General features: G+C 40.9%; 1 protein-coding gene across 2 annotated transcripts in view; it reads right to left on the bottom strand.

Moving 5' to 3' along the window:
• agrn (agrin) overlaps positions 1 to 19,917 on the bottom strand; it is a 552,174-nt gene that overhangs the window by 78,617 nt on the left and 453,640 nt on the right. For both annotated transcript variants that reach the window (XM_088006847.1, XM_088006848.1), the window contains 2 exons: positions 16,262 to 16,633; positions 12,675 to 12,800 (listed from right to left, as the gene is read on the bottom strand). In XM_088006847.1, the coding sequence (XP_087862973.1) occupies positions 12,675 to 12,800; positions 16,262 to 16,633 (498 nt within the window). The remainder of the gene's footprint in view (positions 1 to 12,674; positions 12,801 to 16,261; positions 16,634 to 19,917) is intronic.

Here is a 19,917-nt window from a genome sequence, read left to right as displayed (position 1 = left end):
AACTAATTTTTGTCTTGTGAACTTTAAAAGTTATTGCCAAACATAAACTTTTATTTGCACACATCAGAAATATTTTGTTGTGATTTTGGGTCCTGCCCATGACGTCATGTGAGAATCACAAGCAAAACTTTGAGCCAAACAAAAACTTAGAATATCAAGAAAAGATTTCTGACATGTGCAAATAAGTTTGTTTTGCAAAAAAAAATTCACTTCATGAGACAAATGTGTGATTTAAATGTTAAAAAAGTTTTAAGAAAAACTCAGTAGGCTTTCCCCACAGTGACATGCATTAACAATTCAATTTTTGCTTTTGTTTTTTTCTTTTTTTCTGCAGTTCCACCTTAAAGTTTGATGCAGCTCTGCTTTCCTAAATGGACCATCTTCATCTCCACTGCAGCAAACAGGCAGCTCTGTTTTATAGATTACAGTCCACTAAAAGGTTGCATTGTGCCCTTGTTTATATTTTTAATAGTGTAATTCTGTAAAGACAAAATATGTAAATCAGAACTAAACCTCCAGCTCTGATTTACATATCTTGCTAAATTGCGGGTTTGAAGATTGAAATACTTTCTCATAACAAAATAGACCTGCAGAAAGAAATTACTAATAAAATATCTTACATATGCATAGTTGTATGCTCTGTATAGAGATTTACCTTAGCTTTGATTGTATATTTCACAATTTTGTAATTTGTCATTGTTTATTAAACTCTGAAAGCTGAGAGGCTTTGTTAATATTCTGTCCTAGAATGCGGTAAGATGTGCCCTTTTTTTGTTTTTGAGCACCTGCCCCTTTAGTGGTCTCTGCACGGCCCTGCGAATATGGACTGGAAGCCCCGAGGTCAAAGTGGGGAACACCCCCAAAGGTGGTGGAGAATGACCGAGCTAAGATCCTGTGGGACTTCCAGATCCAGACAGACAAGATGGTAATGGCGAACCAACCGGACATTGTGGTGGTGGATAAAGAACAGAGGAAAGCCGTTGTGGTGGATGTAGCAATACCAAGTGACCACAACATCAGGAACAAGGAGAAACTGGAGAAATACCAGGGCCTCAGAGAGGAACTGGAGAAGGCCTGGAAGGTGAAGACCACAGTGGTGCCTGTGGTCATCGGGGCCCTCGGGGCAGTCACCCCCAAACTGGAGCAGTGGCTAAAACAGATCCCAGGAACAACATCAGACATCTCAGTCCAGAAATGTGCAGTTCTAAGCACAGCCAAGATACTGGAGGAGAACCCTCAAGCTCCCAGGCCTCTGATAGAGGACCCGAGCTCAGAGGATGAAAGAGACCACCCACGGAGGGTGAGAAGGGAATTTTTATTATCATGAGATATTATTTTTTACACTGCTCAAATAACACATCCTAGATCTGAATGAATGAAATATTCTCATTGAATACTTTGTTCTGTACAAAGTTGAATGTGCTGACAACAAAATCACACAAAAATCATCAATGGAAATCAAATTTATTAACCAATGGAGGCCTGGATTCGGAGCCACACACAAAATTAAAGTGAAATGTTCCCTTTATTTTTTTGAGCAGTATATATATGTATATATATATATATATATATATATATATATATATGTACATTGTGGTGGTGGATAAACAACAGAGGAAACAGTTGTAGTGGATGTAGCAATACCAAGTGACCACAACATCAGGAAAAAGGAGCATGAGAAACTGGAGAAATACCAGGGCCTCAGAGAGGAACTGGAGAAGGCCTGGAAGGTGAAGACCACAGTGGTGCCTGTGGTCATCGGGGCCCTCGGGGCAGTCACCCCCAAACTGGAGCAATGGCTAAAACAGATCCCAGGAACAACATCAGACATCTCAGTCCAGAAATGTGCAGTTCTAGGCACAGCTAAGATACTGGAGGAGAACCCTCAAGCTCCCAGGCCTCTGGTAGAGGACCTGAGCTCAGAGGATGAAAGAGACCACCCGCGGAGGGTGAGAAGGGAATTTATATACATATATATATGAAGCCAACTGCAAACCACTTCTACAAGTGTCCATCAAATGTGGCATATAACAAGGAGATGCTCTGTCCCCACTGCTGTTCTGCATAGGCCTGAACCCCCTCAGCCAAATCATCAACAAGACTGGCTACGGATACCGACTTAAGAATGGGGCCACAATCAGTCACCTCCTCTACATGGATGACATCAAGCTGTACGCCAAGAGCGAGCGAGACATCGACTCACTGATCCACACCACCAGGATCTACAGCATTGACATTGGGATGTCATTGGGACTAGAGAAGTGTGGCCAGATGGTTACAAAGAGAGGGAAGGTCATCCGCACTGAAGGGGTATCAATCACTCCCAGAAGGAACAATAGCAGACATAGAGCACAGTTACAAGTACCTGGGAATACCACAAGCAAATGGCAACCTTGATGAGGTCACAAGGAAAGGAGCCACAGCCAAATACCTCCAATGAATAAGGCAAGTCCTGAGAAGTCAGCTCAATGGCAAGAACAAGATCCGTGCAATAAACAGCTATGCCTTACCAGCAATCAGATGCCCTGCAGGAATAATTAGCTGGTCAATGGAAGAGATAAAGGCCACGGATGTTAAGACTCGGAAGCTACTAAACATGCATGGAGGGTTCCACCCCAAATCCAGCACCCTGAGACTGTACACGAATCGCAAGGAAGGAGGCAGAGGACTAGTGAGTGTGAGAGCCACTGTCCAGGATGAAACATCCAAGATCCATAAATACATCAAGGACAAAGCCTCAACAGACAACGTGCTCAGCGAATGTCTCAGACAATGGGGAACAGAGGACAAGGTGCTGGAGGCACCATCATGGGAGGACAAGCCCCTACATGGGATGTACCACTGACAAATAACTGAAGTGGCTGATATAAGGAAATCCTACCAATGACTGGAAAAAGCTGGACTCAAGGACAGCACAGAGGCCCTCATCCTGGCTGCACAGGAACAGGCCCTAAACACCAGAGCAATAGAGGCTCAGATCTACCACACCAGACAAGACCCAAGGTGTACGTTGTGCAAGGAGGCCCCTGAGACAGTCCAGCACATAACAGCAGGGTGCAAGATGCTGGCAGGGAAAGTGTACATGGAACGACATAACCAAGTGGCGGGCATAGTGTACAGGAACATCTGTGCAGAATATGGACTGGAAGCCCCGAGATCAAAGTGGGGAACACCCCCAAAGGTGGTGGAGAATGACCGAGCTAAGATCCTGTGGGACTTCCAGATCCAGACAGACAAGATGGTAATGTCGAACCAACCGGACATTGTGGTGGTGGATAAAGAACAGAGGAAAGCCGTTGTGGTGGATGTAGCAATACCAAGTGACCACAACATCAGGAAAAAGGAGCACGAGAAACTGGAGAAATACCAGGGCCTCAGGGAGGAACTGGAGAAGGCCTGGAAGGTGAAGACCACAGTGGTGCCTGTGGTCATCAGGCCCCTCGGGGCAGTCACCCCCAAACTGGAGCAGTGGCTAAAACAGATCCCAGGAACAACATCAGACATCTCAGTCCAGAAATGTGCAGTTCTAGGCACAGCCAAGATACTGCGCAGAACCCTCAAGCTCCCAGGCCTCTGGTAGAGGACCCGAGCTCAGAGGATGAAAGAGACCACCCGCGGAGGGTGAGAAGGGAATTTTTTTTTTTTTTTTTTTTTTTTAATATAACTGCTTCTTTCTGTGCTTTGGAGTTTCTGTGCTGATTAATTTTTTTGCGAAGCGATAAAAGCTGGTTAGCTCTTGAATTGTTACAAAATAGAGCTGTATTTCCTTCAGCCCACTGGCTCCAATGTTGACATGTTGAGACAGGCACGTGCGGAGGGGGGAGGGGGGACTTTAGCACCTGCCCCTTTTGCTCCTTGCCCCCAACTGCCCTTTTGGTCATTTTTATTTATTTATGTTTTTGTATTATTATTTCCCAAGCCCTCTTCTGACACATAATAACATGTACTAAAATAATTTGTTTTTTTGTTGGGGTTTTTTTTGTACAATATAATAAGCCCTCCGGTCACCTTGTTACCTTTGACCTTTTGCCCGTCACGCATGACGCAAATGGCTCTCGCGCATTGAGATAAAGCGGCTAACTGGAGCTGAACGTAGCGAACGTTCCAGATTACAGAACAGTTTTTGGTGAATTAAAAAATATATATTTTTGGTGAATAATGAATAAAGTGGAGTAGACTTCCTACTTGTCAGATGACGGAGAACGTTGAAAGTATCATTTCTGCTTCAGCACGGAGTCGCGGTTTAAGCAGAGAGGTAATGAAATACAACAGACACTGACAGGCCTCTGTCTGCCTTTCTCTGAAGAACTACTGAGGGGAGGAGACAACCAGGTGAGGAAAAACTGTTCTTATCTATCGATTCAGTATTTTTATCATACAGACATTAGGCTGTTGTTGTTGTGCTATTAGCTAGCTCCTAGCTAACGACTTTGCTAGCAAAGCAAGATAACTGAAAAGTTTCTTCCCTGTATTGTTAATGACATCAGTCATTCTTCAGTGTCGCTTATGCAATAAGGGCACATCGCCCGTCCAAAACCGATCATCTCCATAATGGATATGTCAGATCTTCTAATTTGCTTTGCTGCATAATGTAAATTGCATTTATTCTAGCATCAGGTAAATGTATCTTGAAGGAGAATAGCACTTAAAAAATAGACCATATTCATTTAGAATTAAAAATAACTCACCCTGAATTACCATGATAGATATAATGTATGTCATTAATGAAGGGGAAACAACTCAACCCAGACTTTAAGTTTAGGGTCTGGTTCACAGAGTATGAAGTTAATTTTTTCCCAATTATTCAATGAAAAAAAAAACTAACTAACCTCAGTTAAGTAAAATAAAATTGTAATCAAAACATTTGGACTTGTAATGATTTCTTTTTTTAAACAAAAAATTTTGTTTAAAAAACTTTTTGTTTAAATTAAATAACTCATTTTTGTCTTGTGAACTTAAAAAGTTATTTGCCAAACAAACTTTTATTTGCACACATCAGAAATCTTTTGTTGTGATTTTAGGTCCTGCCCATGACGTCATGTGAGAATCACAAGCAAAACTTTGAGTCACAAACAAAAACTTAGAATAGCAAGAAAAGATTTCTGACATGCGCAAATAAGTTTGTTTTGCAAATAATTTTTTCAATTCATGAGATAAAAATGTGTGATTTTAATTTTTAAAAAAGTTTTTTAAGCAAAACTAATGGTGACATGCATTAACAATTAAATATTTGCTTATTTTTTATTTTTTTTGTCTGCAGTTCCACGTCTGTAGCTCTGCTTTCCTAAATGGACCATCTTCATCTCCACTGCAGCAAACAGGCAGCTCTTTTTTATAGATTACAGTTCACTAAAAGGTTGCATTGTGCCCTTGTTTATATTTTTAATAGTGTAATTCTGTAAAGACAAAATATGTCTGGTGGTCTAGCTCTGATTTACATATCTTACTAAATTGCGGGTTTGAATATTGCAATACTTTCCTATAATAAAATAGAACTGCAGAAAGAAATTACTAATAAAATATCTTACATATACATAGTGTTATGCTCTATATAGAGATATTCGTTAGCTTTGATTGTATATCTCACAATTTTGTAATTTATCATTGTTTATTAAACTCTGAAAGCTGATAGGCTTTGTTAATATTCTGTCCTAGAATGCGGTTAGATGTGCCCTTTTTTTTTTTGAGCACTTGCCCCTTTAGTGGTCTCTGCACGGCCCTGTGTTGAGATGCCATGAGACCTAAATTCTGAACATCATGTCATGGAGTCCATCCCAGTTTTCCATGTCTGGCATATAACCATTCATTTTATCTTTTAAACTGGTTCTATTGATCCTGTGTCCAGACAGAGGGATAATCAGTAGCCCAGCATCATGACCTGTTTGTTCTGAAGCTCCTGCAGCTTCATCTTCCTAACATGGCTCCTCCTCACCCTGACTCTCATCCTGACAGGAGGAACCACAGAGCTCTGTTAGGTTAAAGCTCATCTTCTGAACTTGGGATATTTTTCCTCCAACAGGTTCCAGAGGAATCACCTCAAACCAGATGTTGGACTGGATTTTATTTCACTGTCATTTGTGAATGTTAGAGCCTCATTTTCACAGTGGAGCTATAAAGGTTGAGAAAGGTTATTATTTTGGAGAAAGTCTCAACAACATCAATATTTCCACTAAATAAGAAGTAAAAAAAATTTTGATAGAGGAAAAGCCTCTCAGACTCTGAGTTCAAAGTGTAGAGGGGTGAATAATTTGTCAATAGTAAATTAAAACAATAAGTAAGAAAATAGGCACCCCAACATAATTTTTTATTTTTGTATCTTTAATTTCTCATTGTACTAAGTTCTTTAGTGTCATTTTAGTTAGTCCTAATTTGTCCTATGCAATTCCGCACACAACCGGTAGGTGCGCTGCCGTGTTGGTGGCATAGAGAAGATTGAGCACACAAGAAGAATAAATCTTCTGGTTGAATGTGAAGGAAGCTCAACGTGTGTGTCTCGTCTTTCTCATACCACAGGTCAGTAAAAATGCGTTTTATACATATACATTAGTTTCTTGGAAGAATTGAAAGGTTCTTAAATCGAATCTCAAATAATGAGTCGCGAAGTTCGCTTTGTAATTGTTATTGTGTACGAAAACGAGACTTGTTCATGAAGGTTAATGGGAGCTAATGCTAGCGGGCCTCTACACGTGTGTGAGCTAGCTGAGGAGCTAGCTGAAGGACAGCGGAGTTCATTTGAACTTGTGTTTTGCACTTTTTGAGAGAGTTCTCACTCAAAGGACATTGTTCTGGTTTCTTTATTTTATAAAGGTGATGTTTTTCATGGGTTTGTTGAAAAACCAGATAAACTATATCCTCGTGTGAAACCGAGTACCAAGGCATAGTATTAAAGGAGCATTACGCCTTTTTCAGTTTGATATTGAGAGAATAGTTGTGTATGCAAGATGTAAAATATTGTTCTACTGAAACAATGGACATTGTTGAAAGCTAAAATGCTTAAATGTTAAAATATATTTTATATATTTTATTTTGATAGTTAAATACAAAAGGTCTCAGAAAAGAGGACAAGGTCTTGAATTTAAAGCACTAATTACAAAATTAATATGGTTTAGAGAAGTGAAAGTTATTTGTGAATTAATTTTGTAATTTGATAGAATTCATAATGCTAAATGGAACATGTTAAAAGAATGTTGTTTGGTTTAAATATGCAGTAATTTCTGATGTAATGAAGTTAATGGTTCTCTACCTGAAGTATGTTGTATATGAAGAGCGTTTATAACACACAAGAAGAATAAATCTTCCGGTTGAATGTGAAGGAAGCTCAACGTGTGTGTCTCGTCTTTCTCATACCACAGCATCACACGTCGAGGGAAGATCATCCAATACATTACCCTCAGCCATCCTAGGTTGCAGGGTAACAAAAGCAAGATGCCAGAGAGCAATAAAACTATTATTTTTGAATTAGACAATTTAATTTCACATAATTATCGCAGCCATTTGTTTGTTAAATACTTAATGAAACATATTTACTGTGTTTGATGTTTGTTGTAAATTACATATACTCACAGACTAACAAGATAATTAGTCCAAGTTTGTCGTTTATTGAACTTTCATTAACTACAGCGGCTGTGATGCATCACAGCAAAGGTAAAACAACCCAAACAGGTGATCAACTCTAAACCACTCGCACCTTTTTACTCTCCGTCTCTCTCTTTGTCGTTTAGCACACCCGTTGCCGTGGCAACCGCTCGCCCCTCGAGCCGAGCACTGATTACGTTAAAAACATAACATTCACTCCGTTACGATATCAGGTTTTCAGGCCTGATATTTATTTTGAGATTATTAATAAGCCTCCCTGAACACAGTGGTGGTTGATTAGTTAATTTAATCTCCTGCTCTGCTAGTTATTTTGGTAATGGAACCGAAACGCACAGAATTACTTAACACCTTGTTGAAACAATAATTACTGAGATTATTATTGTTGTTGGGTCATTAATTTGAAAATGTTTTGTTGACTTTTTGTTGTTGTTCTTTAATAAAGTTACGAACGTTTTGATAAGGAGCCAGAGGAGGACGTGCTGGTCTCAGCCTCCTGGCGGCGTTTAGTTCGTCACCTAATGCCAAGATCGACTCAAAACCTTCCGCTATTGACATATTGCAGGCCTGCTCTAACAAAGAACAGTTCAGAAACAATATGAAATGGGGGGGGAGGGGGAGCTATTTATTAACTGATTAAGCCGTGTTTTGGATTGTTCTTGAAAAACTAATCAGTTACGGCTGCACAGTGAACCCGTTAATTTTTTACAGCAGACAGCCGCTCCTCTCTCTTGCAGGTACTGCGTACCCCTGTTAAATCTTTTAGGGGTATGCAGTACCCTACCGCACCCCCTTACTTTCACCCCTGATTATAACCATATATTTCAATGTATTTTATTGGGTAAGTGTGAAGTGGAATTAACGTAATATATGGGTTTTCCAGTCTTTTACTGATAAAAAAATAAAAAATAAAATTAGTCTGACACCCTTTAACAGAGTACAGTGAACCAAAGTGGCGGTAGAGGAACCAAATAAAGAGTAGCTTGGTATCAGTATAAATTCAGCTGTTCTGTTAATGTTGTTAATGAACAAACAGAGTCATGAAGCCCAATCAGCAGAGAGAAGCGCCTAACATCCCACAGAGGAATACGTAGCTACTTTTCAAATTAATATGAAAATGTTCTAATGTTTGACGACATGAGACCGCTCTAAAAAGCAGGACCATACTGCAAGGCATTCTGAGTAAATGCAACCAAAACAAAAGCGTGAGTCTAGTGTAAGAGGGAAAAATGGCTTGTTGTCTTTCCCAAAGAAAAAATAGAAATCCTACCACAGCTAAAATCTGACACTACTCCATATTTGTTGCTCATTTTCTTTAGAGGCTTTTGTGTCGTTTCTTTGAGTAGTTCTTGGTGTAGCGCCCTCACAGGCAAGGAGGGAAACATGTTTTTTAATTGGTTTGGATGTTTGATATGGTGCAGTGTGAAAGTGAACCACACCAGCTGAAATGTAACAAATGTTGCAGTTTTCACCCCAATCCAACAGGGAGTACCAAACTATCAGATGTGAAAATGCCCTAAGAATCAAAAGATTCAAAGTTTTCCTTTTCTCTTCACAACCGTTCCAGACTTCGTTCACATAAAACTCAAACAAAATCATTCAAGCTTGTGGCTGTAAGGAGACAAAATGGAGGGAAAGATTTCCATAGTTTACACTCTCCAAGGTCGACGAATGCCCAAAACGAGACTCTCAGTGTTAACTTCAGCATGTGATGTCTCTATAAAGTGTGGAACAATAAATAATTAGTCCTTCTTCTTCTGTCACTGTAGCAGATATCAATAACTAGACTGCTTGATGAGACAGCAGCCGAAGCATTGAGGGATGTGTCATTTCATTACTAATGAGGGGAAGATCACCCAAGGCTGTCTTACAGGGGAAAAAGATCCAGGCATATTGATCAATCAATCACTCAGCCTGAATTTATTGGGAACACTTGAGCTGAATGAAGTATTGATCGCTGCTGCACCGTCTTTTGTTTGCCGAGATAAATATTTACAAGCTTTGGGATGATTTGTTGTAATGTTCATCTTCCAGCTAAAACCTGCTTTCACTCAAAGTCAAAGGTCACTGAATTCCTCCCTCGCCTTTGTTTAGCTATAAATTCTGCGGCCGAAACAAACATGGAAGGTCGCATCTTGAGATCATGTAAAGGCTATAAACTCTGCTGGTTTACTAGGAGGCTCTCGGACCTTCTGCACGCCAGAAATGCAACTCCTCACTCTAATTTGTGGCCTCGACTCTCGCAAGTTGTGACCTAGAGCTCCCTGGGGAGCCGAGAGAATCCCTCTTTTCACAATCCGTCAAATAACCCAGCACTGGGGACAGACTGAGGCGGGGAGCTGGAGGGAGTCAAAGGCTGGAGAGGCTTGCCTCTCTAGCCGAGCGGGGAAAAAAGAAACCCTTTATCTTCATGAATGGGCTGTGGCAGAAAGCACTGATTGGTACAACGGCGCTGCTCGCCCTCTGGTAGTCTTTTGGCTCTCCCTGCACTCAACTCCAAAGAGAAATGAGCTGATGCAAGAGTGGTTTGAGATTGACTCGGCTGAGGCTGAAAGAGCGAGAGGTGGCTCAGGGAGCCAATGGTGAAGGTAAAGTATCTGTGAGTAGCAAGGGATGTAGAAGAGCTGAATGAAAGGCAAAGCAGAAACACATGGAAGCCAAAATACAGGACCGCATTAAATAAAGTGGAACCAAAATGTAACATTTGTCTGATTTCATGATGTGCATGGGATTTTACTATCATTTAGGCCCTATGAGAGAGATTTGAATAGTTGATTTTCCCCAGGTGCAGAAGATTGTGTTTACTGTGGATTTCCTCTCATCCAAACAGGCAGAGAGTTAAGAGCTCAACGTCGATCCCTCTCCATTCATATCATCTCAGCGACCAGCAAAATCTGAGCACATGAAATTACAAGCTCATGTCCTTTCCTTTTTTAAATAAGAAAATTAACCTGTTGTTACGTTTTTTAGTGAATGCTCTATCATTTGTAGTAAAGGAAGCATCTGCAACGAAAAAATACTTTTAACATCAACATGTCAAGAGTTCAGCTTTCTGCTTGGCTTAACATCAGTGTAGTGGAGAGATGATCTACTCTTTGGATTAACTGGTTAATAATTGGATAGCAAAAGGTGCTTAATTGGATTTTTTTTTTTACATAATTTGAACCAGGTGAAGATAAACTTTGCTACTAAAAGAGTTATGGGTAGAACTCTTGACAGTTTTGGCTGAATCATTGCTGAGGATGTATTGTTCTTTCAGCAAAATTGGTTCTCTTAGTTTGTATAGTCCAGTTAATGGTTCATTGGTTACTAAATTAGTAGACAATTATTTCAATAATCAATTAATCATAATAAATCTGAATAAGCCCTCTCAGAGAGTGCAGGTTAGGGTCGTGTGTTTGATCCCAAACAGACAAACCAGCAGGTTAACATGAGGCTTCTGCTCTGGCCTGACCTCAAACCTGTTCAACGTGCCGACTGGAAACATGTTCAACATATGAGTGAAAACCAACCAATTTAAATTAATTTAACAATGTCAGACAAGAAGAGACAGAACAATCCCTCAAATCTGCAGTAAATTCAAACTGGTACAACTCATTAAAACTATTTGTTAAATCATCACCAGGAAATAAAAGCCACTGAAATGCATCACTGAAAATGAAAACATCATGATGGGCAGATGTAAACATGTTTATAACGAACAAAGCTTCATTAAGACCAACAACATCTCCAACCAGCTGTCAATTAGAGTTTAATGTATAGAAATCAGATGATTTAAAATGTGCAGAGTCAAACCAGACCACCTGTTCTCTCTGTTAGAAGCAGATGGAGTAGCAAAAAAATCCCTCCACTCAACATGCAAAACGTTTGTTTTTATAAAAACAAAATATAAGAAGGACCTCTGCTAACCCACAGACCGTCTCCCCCTCCTGGCAGTGGCAGGAATTCCCCAGACCCAGCCAGCATTGAGCCAGGTTTGCCCTTGATGTGATTTGCTTCATTTTATTGATCATACGCTCTTCTCTTAACGCCAGGCCGTTTTTCTATTTTATTTGGAGCATCACAAACTGAAGGTCACGCTGCACACGCATGCTCAACATTCATCAGTGTTTGGTCAATTCTTCATCAGCTGTGGCAAAATAAGCAACACTCAGCAGCACTCATGGAGTTAGAGAGGGGCAACAATCTCCTTTAATCTGATTAAGTCATTTAAATGTCAGCCAGCTGCAGCAGACATGAACTATGAACCAAAGACATGTTCAAGAACATCTCACTTCATTACAATACCACTATACTGTCTCAGTGATTCAGTTTAAAACATATTCATTCCACACATGACGATATTCAATTTATCAGAAAATTTAAATCTTGCATATTACTGATTAAAAGAAAAAATAATTTTATCAGAGAAACATTGAGTTTCAGCCTCACAATCATGGAGAAGACTGCTGGTCCTCCACAAGGAGGAGAAGACAACAAAGCTAATTGTTTAAGACGCTTGCTGTTCACAGACTTATGTATGTAAAAATAACAACGAAAAGTTGAGTGAAAGGAAAAGCGTAAGCAAGGGATGTGAAGCAAAGTTCAATAAAGGGGCAGAATCATATATGTTTTCCAAATAGTTCAATTTTATAGCACAATCGACTAATTATGCTCCCTGCTGCATATATCAAACATAGCTTAATCTGATTTAGCAAATTGACATATTGAAATTGTGCGTCTGTGTCTTTAAGAAGCTCCTGCTCTTTTTGATGCTCTGCCTTCACACAACATCTCTGTACTAAACCTCCGCACCTGAAATGTTTGGCCTGATGAGCTCCGCCGTTCCTCCAGGCATTTGATTGGTGAATTTGGGTTTTTCAGGTTAACAGGAATACATGGATGAACTAAATTAATCTGTGTTTAATGACTGTGTGTAATGGAAGCTACAGTTCCTGAACAGACTTACAGAAATTGATTTTACAACTGTCTTCTAATCTGTTGAGATGCTTCAATAAAAACAGTTAAAACAGAGCAGAGACAGACAGCAGGCCTGAGGTTAGAGGAAGTGCTCTTCTTCAGGGCGCTGCATGTTGACTTACGGGGACAGTTGGCGCCCTCTGGGGTGCTGGACGGGGTCTTTCCATCGGGACAGCAGCCGAACTCTGTGTTGTCACAGGAAGACCTCTCCTCGGCAGTGGCAGCAGCAGAACCTGCCACTGGCGAACCTGCAGGTGACACAAAGTCCTAATAAAAAATTCATTCAACTTTAGCAAAAAATCATGAATATAAATCATTCTTTTTCCAAGAAGCTTGAAACTAGAACCTAAAAGATGTGTGCTGTTTTTGTTTTGCTGAGTTCCTCCTGCTCCTCCAGGTGTTTGTGCCATTTTGTCTGTCTGCTGACCAATGATTGAGCACTGAAAGAGGCATCTGTCAGGGGTGATTATATGGTATTTCATGGGCTCTGATTTTACAGCTGGAACTCATTTTGTCAGGCAGAAAACCCTTAATGGGCACTGTTGCCAGTCATGTCACACACGGAGCGATTTAAATGATAGGGGAGTGTGATAACTGCTGACTGGCTGGCAGTTCCCCTCAAGGCGTCCCAGAAAAATCAAAAAGAAGAAAAAAACCTTACAGTGTCCTGTTACTGCTACTGCCACTGTATATCTGGCAATCAGGAGACATTAAGGACATAAAAGTGATCAAACTTTCTCTACCCCAGGACTGAAACGCCGTACACTATGACCCGGTCTTGGCCGAAGCAGAGCGGTTTACGGCCTCGCAGGGATTAGAAATGATCGCAGGCAGAAAAGGCTTGTGGCTAAACAAGCCGTAAAGACATCAAGGGGCAGAGACGTCCTACTCAAAGTCTCACGGCCAAGGGACGCGAGAGGGAGGAAGAAGGGTTATTGGGCACATGTTGGAGTGTGGTCTGCAGATTTACAGAGCATGAAGAAGAGGAGAAACAGAGCAGGAGAGCAAGGCCACTCTGAGTCCTGCAGGAGCAGAGCTGGACGTGAACACACAGATACAGACAGACAGGAATCAGAAAAAAAAAACAGAAACACATTTCTGACTGACTTTAAATTCACATACATGCAAATTGAACAAGACAAGAATCAGAGACAGAAAAATAAACAGGACAAAACACAAGAGACCAGACTTGTCTACCTGTTAGCATGTGTTAAAATCACATTTGTTGACACTAACAGACAAACACCTTCAAAAAGTATTCAGACAAACTGAACTTTTCAAATTTGTCTCATTATAACTGACATATTTTACTGGGATTTTATGCAGCAGAGCAACACAAGGCAGCACATAATTATGAAGTGGAAGGAAAATAATGGATGACTTTCTTTTTTAACAGATAGGTTTGGGGATACATCTGGACTTTTATTCTGATATATCTTAAAGGGAAGGTATTATGAAATCTTGACATTTTAGAGCTTTACATCATGATATTATTTCCTCATCAGAAACAAACCTGGAGTTTTGTTTTGATTCTTTCAAGCATGTCTGAGAAATCCTTTAATCTCCATGACAACCATTCAGCTGTGCAAAACGCCTGGGTGGACCTAGCTCCACCTCAAGAAGTAGCTCCCCCACTCAGGTCCTTCAGACTAGTCAGCATCAATTAGTAAACATCTGCTGAGCTATTAAAGGGTTAATAGAGCCATGTAGGGATGACTGTCTGAAGGCGGAGCTTCAGAAAGGGCAGGAGTGTCTTAAAGAGACAGAGGTCCAATTTCAAGGTGTCAAATTACAAAGTAAAATTTCTTTTAAGTCATATTTGATATATGATTTTCACAACTACTGAAAGTGAGTTGATTGTGCTCTAAAATGATCCTATGTGGCTGAAAAACATAATACTGCACCTTTAACAATATTAGTTTCTGTCTTCAGAAGTGACCTGTCACCTGTCAGATGTTGGTCAGAGAATAAACGGCGTCATGAAGGAGCACAGCAGAAAGGTCAGGGGTCAGGGGGGAAATCCTCAGCTCTGGTCAACAAACATGAGGGAACCAGGACAAGAAAAACTATTGTTCAAAGAAAGTCATAAAAACGTCTGTTTCTTCTTTAAAGTTTGGTTTTGGACTGCTCAGTTGGTAGGGGAAAAAAAAAAAATATATATATATATATATATATATATATATATATATATATATAAAAAAGCGTATTGGTTTCAGCCTGAAAACACATAAAATAAATCAAAGCAAAATAAAACTCTAGATGCCATTGTTTCATTCTGTTGTTAAAATCAATCTGCAGCAAAAAAATGAGATGAAAGCCTCAGTTCTGTTAGATCACTGACAAAGTAATTAGGAGCCACTGAAAGGTCACAGGTCACAGTCTGATGAACTAGGTTGATGTTTCAGTCTCTAGATACACAGAATAATGGAAACATACAGCCAACCACTAAAACAGTTACAGCAGATTCTATTTTAAAATGTTCCTTTCACTTCAGTTATTTGGAGTTTTTTACATCACAGAAATAGAAAAATCCCCATGCAGTTTGAAGTTGTAAAATTTAAAAACTTCAACAAGTATGATTACTTTTGCAAGGCACTATAAATACATATGCATACGGTCAGATGAAATGAATTAGAATATGCTTTCAGGTGAGGCCCGTTGGTCAGATTAAAAGTACTTTTGAAAATAACAACCTTTAAGCAGGTGTTAAACATACTTTTCATTGAGACCGTATTTCTGAATTAAATGCTTTGTAAAGGGTTTGATGTGACATTCTGAATGTAAAAGTAATTTTTCATTATCTGTAAGTGGAAAATCATCATAATTAACATAAAGGAGCCTTTCAAACATCCATCTGTGTGGAATTAATCTATAAAATGTTTCACTTGGGGAAGTATATGGATTTGCATGATATTTTAACGTATAGCCTGAGCTGCAGAGCCACTGAACACACGCTGTGCCTCACAGCAGCTCCCTGCTCTCTGCTCAGCCTCTGGTCAACAGGCATAGAGGAAACACAGTGCCGCTCCATCAGGCCTATCCTATCACTGCAAGCCGCCAAGCTATGCTGATGGATGGATGAGACCCAACATCAGGAAAGAATAAAAGAAGAAAGAAGGTCTAATTGGAAAGCCTGGGCTGGAAAAGCAGCAGCTGGATGTTACAGTCAGGAGGCGCAAAGACTCCTGACTAGTCATGTGACAAGGAGCAATGGTGCTGCAAGCGCTCGCAGCTGGACCTTGGAGTGACATCAGTCTGTCGGGTCAGGCTCCAGAGATCCACAGACTCGGCCCAGAGGTCTCTTCTATCTGTGGTGCTGGGAGTGTATTTTACAGAGCCTGGTTTTACTCTGTGAAGCTGCTGAGGGGGGGAGGAGGGGAAACAGACAGCTACAGTGAACCATACAAATACTTTCTGTTTCTGTCTGAAATGGAGATATATGTCTTTTGCAAGTGAAAAAAAGACAGTAATAGCAATGTGAAGATTTCTTCTTCTCATCTGGCTTTTAAGTGTTTTCTCCAGCAAAATCTATTTGCATACAATTACAAAAGCCTTGCTTCCTATTTTTAGTTTCTAATTAACAGATGATGGTATGAATGCATTATGATGTCAGCTAATGATTGATTCAGAATTTTTCCAAACCCTGCAGATAAACCCAACCTCCCACCTAACATGATTATGGAGAATGAAGTGAAAAGCAGTGATTTACCGCCAGAATCGTCTGAACCGCTGGCCTCCGACTGGACGCCACTACCAACATCCTCATCCCGTCCGTCCTCCTCTTCTTCTTCGTCACCACTCGGGTCGCCGCTGCCCGAGCCCTCCAGGGGGCCCGGGGTCCTGGCAGCAGACGGCTGGATGCGATTGGATGGAACGCGACCGGGGGTGGAGGTGGAAAGAACGGTGGTGGTGTCGGGGGGCTCCATGGACGCTGGCTGGGCCGTCATTGGAGGCGGGATGGCATACACCATGTTAGAGATGAAGGGGTCGGGGGTGGTAGTGATGACGGCCGTTGAGGCTGGGCTGAGGGTGGTGGGCAGAGGGTTGGGGGTGGGTCGGTCTGCCGGGTCAGAGATGCTTTCTGGTGAAGGGAAGGGGAAGAAGCAAGGAATGGATGAATGGCTGAGCAAAGATGGAAATGTTTGATTTTGCTTCACTTTTAATAAAACCTTAAAGAGACCGGATGAAGGTCTCTGTATTCTAGTGAGGCTTACCAATAAAACCACATGCACGCACACACACACACACACACACACGCACACACACACACACACACACACACACACACACACACACACACACACACACACACACACACACACACACACACACACACACACACACACACACACACACACACACACACCTCGCAACAATGGATGAATGTTTACCTCTCAGCTCAGTCTTGCAACACCTGGAGTTTGTTTCACTTAAATAATTTTATTAGATTTCCAATCAACTTTCCTTGCAGCAGAAAACTATTCCCACAGAATAATTCTGCCATGTTTTATCAAGGTAAAGGTTATTCAGGGTGACACCATCAGTGGTCGGCACTGCTAGCTCAGACATTAGTTGTGCTAAAAGTTTATAAAACTAGATTAGAACTTAGACTTTATACTTGAAATTGTATTTATGCAAAGCTAGGTGTGCTAAAGGTTTTCAAAGTTAGCTAGAATGCTAAATGAAAATTAGCTAAGCTATTAGCACATAAGCAGCAAGCTACTGCTGATACACCATAGAGCTAAATTCAACCATGTTGACACCCAAAACCTCCACAAATCAAAGTTTATTCAAGTGAAAGTTTATAAAACAGCTAAATAAATTAGCTTCTGATTTCTTCTGGAAATAATAATTTAGGGGAAGCTAAATGTTTTCAAAGTTAGCAAACATGCTCAACAAAAAATTAATCTAAGTGTGAGCCCACCACTGCTTTCCACCCATACTTTTTGTTGATCATTATGTGTTAGTGTATAGTCTTAGGTAATACATTATATTTTGTAGTTGTGACAAAATGTGAAAAAAATCCAGGATGTTTGCAAGGCAACACACATCTGAGGGATACAGACTGAACTACATGAGTTTAGTTTCTCCAGCTCTCAAATATGCTATTCCTGTATTTATGCTTGTGTAGGTAGGCAGAAGACCTACATGCAGCATCATGTGCAAGCCTATGAATTATATATCCAAATTCAAATGCTGCCCTGAAGTAGCAAAGCTTTAATCACCAACAGCCAGTACCTCCGGTGATGAATGATTGATAGAAATGGGGCAAAAAAGCCGGCTTTGCTCTGACTTCAAAGATGGTAGGCTGCTGCTCACTGAGAGCTCAAGCCGCCATCAACGGCACTGCTATCGCGCCGCTGTCAACAACACATGCACCCAAACAAACACGTATGCAATGCTTTAAAAGAAAAACACAAAAAAAAATACAACTCCATATGAGGAGGAAGAGGAAAACCTCTGTGTAAAGAGACCATCATTACCAATGCAAAAAAGCTCTGGTGCAAAAGGACAAACTCTGCGATGAAAGAACGATAAATAGAACAAAAACTCCTGAAGGTGACGAGCGGGCAGACGCCGTGCTCAGGAAAGGAGTGACAACGTTGTCATTTTTCTACTTCACATCCCGGCAGAGTAGAAGCGTCTTAGCAAGAGGATGGGAGAAAACCAGCTCCGTAGATTTCCACCTCATTAGGATTCGCCTAACACTACAGTATGTGTAAGACTTAATTACAGCGCTATAATCACAGAGTTGATCGGCAATTATTTACCGAGGTGTGAAATGTGATACCTACAGAGACAGCAGAATGCCTCAGAGTGACGGCTTTAAGAGCTGCACAGATAACTGCTGGTGGGAGAGATTCAGAGTGCGGTTCAAAGAGCGTTGATGCTATCGCCAAGAAAGATGGCATGGAGTGCCTTTCCCCTCGGCTACACCTGTCAGTCAGGTGCTCAGCGTCGAGGGGCTGCATGGATCCAGAGGAAAATGTTTGTGGAATATAAGCAGCAAACTTCATGATGTGGGATAAGCAGAGATAAGCACATGTTTGAAAGATCCGAGAAGTCTCAGCAGATACATCAGATTTACCAGTCCATTTAGCTCTTTCTGTTGCTTTGCTTCCTCTGGGAAGAACAATGGATGGTAATGTTAGAGGGCGGAGAGAAGGAAACAGAACCACTGTGTTCTCAGCATGCTTTCTACCATATTATTACTGAAAGGTGGTTATTAACATTTTCACAATGTCAGGAGACAAGAAACCCACAAAGGAAAGTTGGACAACCTCTAGACCAGGGGTCACTAACTCCAGTCCTCCAGTCCTACCATCCTGTAACTTTTAGATGCATCTCTGCTCAAACACACCTAGATCAAATAATCTGCTCGTTTCCACCCTATTGCAGAGAGGAATGAATGGTGGTGAGGGAATTCAGACATTTTGGAGCAGAGGTGAATCTAAAAGTTGCAGGATGGTAGCCCTTGAGGACTGGAGTTGGTGACCCCTGACCTAGACGGTTTAAATCAGACAACAAAAAGGGCTAAAAAAAAGTAGCAGTAGTAGGTGAAAAGCCAGAACAGAAAAAGGGTTTGAACAACGTGAGATAAACTCCCAACATGAAGGAAGGATGGAGGAATCAGCAGAGCCCTGACTAACACGCAACATGAGGGCTGTAAGCAGCATATGTCCGAAGCTCCTGCCAATGCTCTGCAAACCTACAGGTGATATCGACAGATGGGAGAGGCGGGGCCGATGGCAACCCACTGATCGTCTTCTTCCAGCAGTGATTTGCTCATCGGTGCAAATGCCTCCCCACTGGAGGCTGCTGCTGTGGCTGCTACTCAATTTTACAGGATTTCTGAGACACCTCATAGTTTTGGATGAATTAAATATGAATACCACTGGATTTGTATTTTAATTTGATACGAAAATATCATTTGTTTCATTTCAGCTTAAACAATTGTTTGCCATAACACAACATAATAAGGTTTTTACGTCACTGTGGTGGAATTTTTTCTTGTTAGCAGAATTGCTTTAATTCAGCTTCCACTGAGGATTTTTTGATTATTTAACTGAAGATCTGTAGGACTTTAGGTTTTTGTTCAACTTCCTCAATGTGCTTTTGGATTATTTTTTGTAGATAGGCCACTCCAGGATTCTGTGTTTTTCTGACTGTAAGCTCTCCAGACTCGATGCCTGTGACTTTGTTTCTCATCTGCTTTTGGATTCTGATCGAGGCAGGAAGTGCTGCTTTGTGAGGTCTCTCAGCCTACTTCATGCTGTCAGACAGGGTCTGTTTAAATGATTTCCATATGTCTGGCACCAAAGAGACTGTAAATGTATCACAATGTAAGCATCTCATATCAGTCGA

The sequence above is a fragment of the Poecilia mexicana genome, unplaced genomic scaffold (genome assembly GCF_051168715.1).
Source record: "Poecilia mexicana isolate PSO_F unplaced genomic scaffold, ASM5116871v1 scaffold_7, whole genome shotgun sequence".
Taxonomy (NCBI): Eukaryota; Metazoa; Chordata; class Actinopteri; order Cyprinodontiformes; family Poeciliidae; genus Poecilia; species Poecilia mexicana.
Note: the sequence above shows the minus strand (reverse complement) of the source record. Positions and strands in the feature narration are given on the sequence as shown.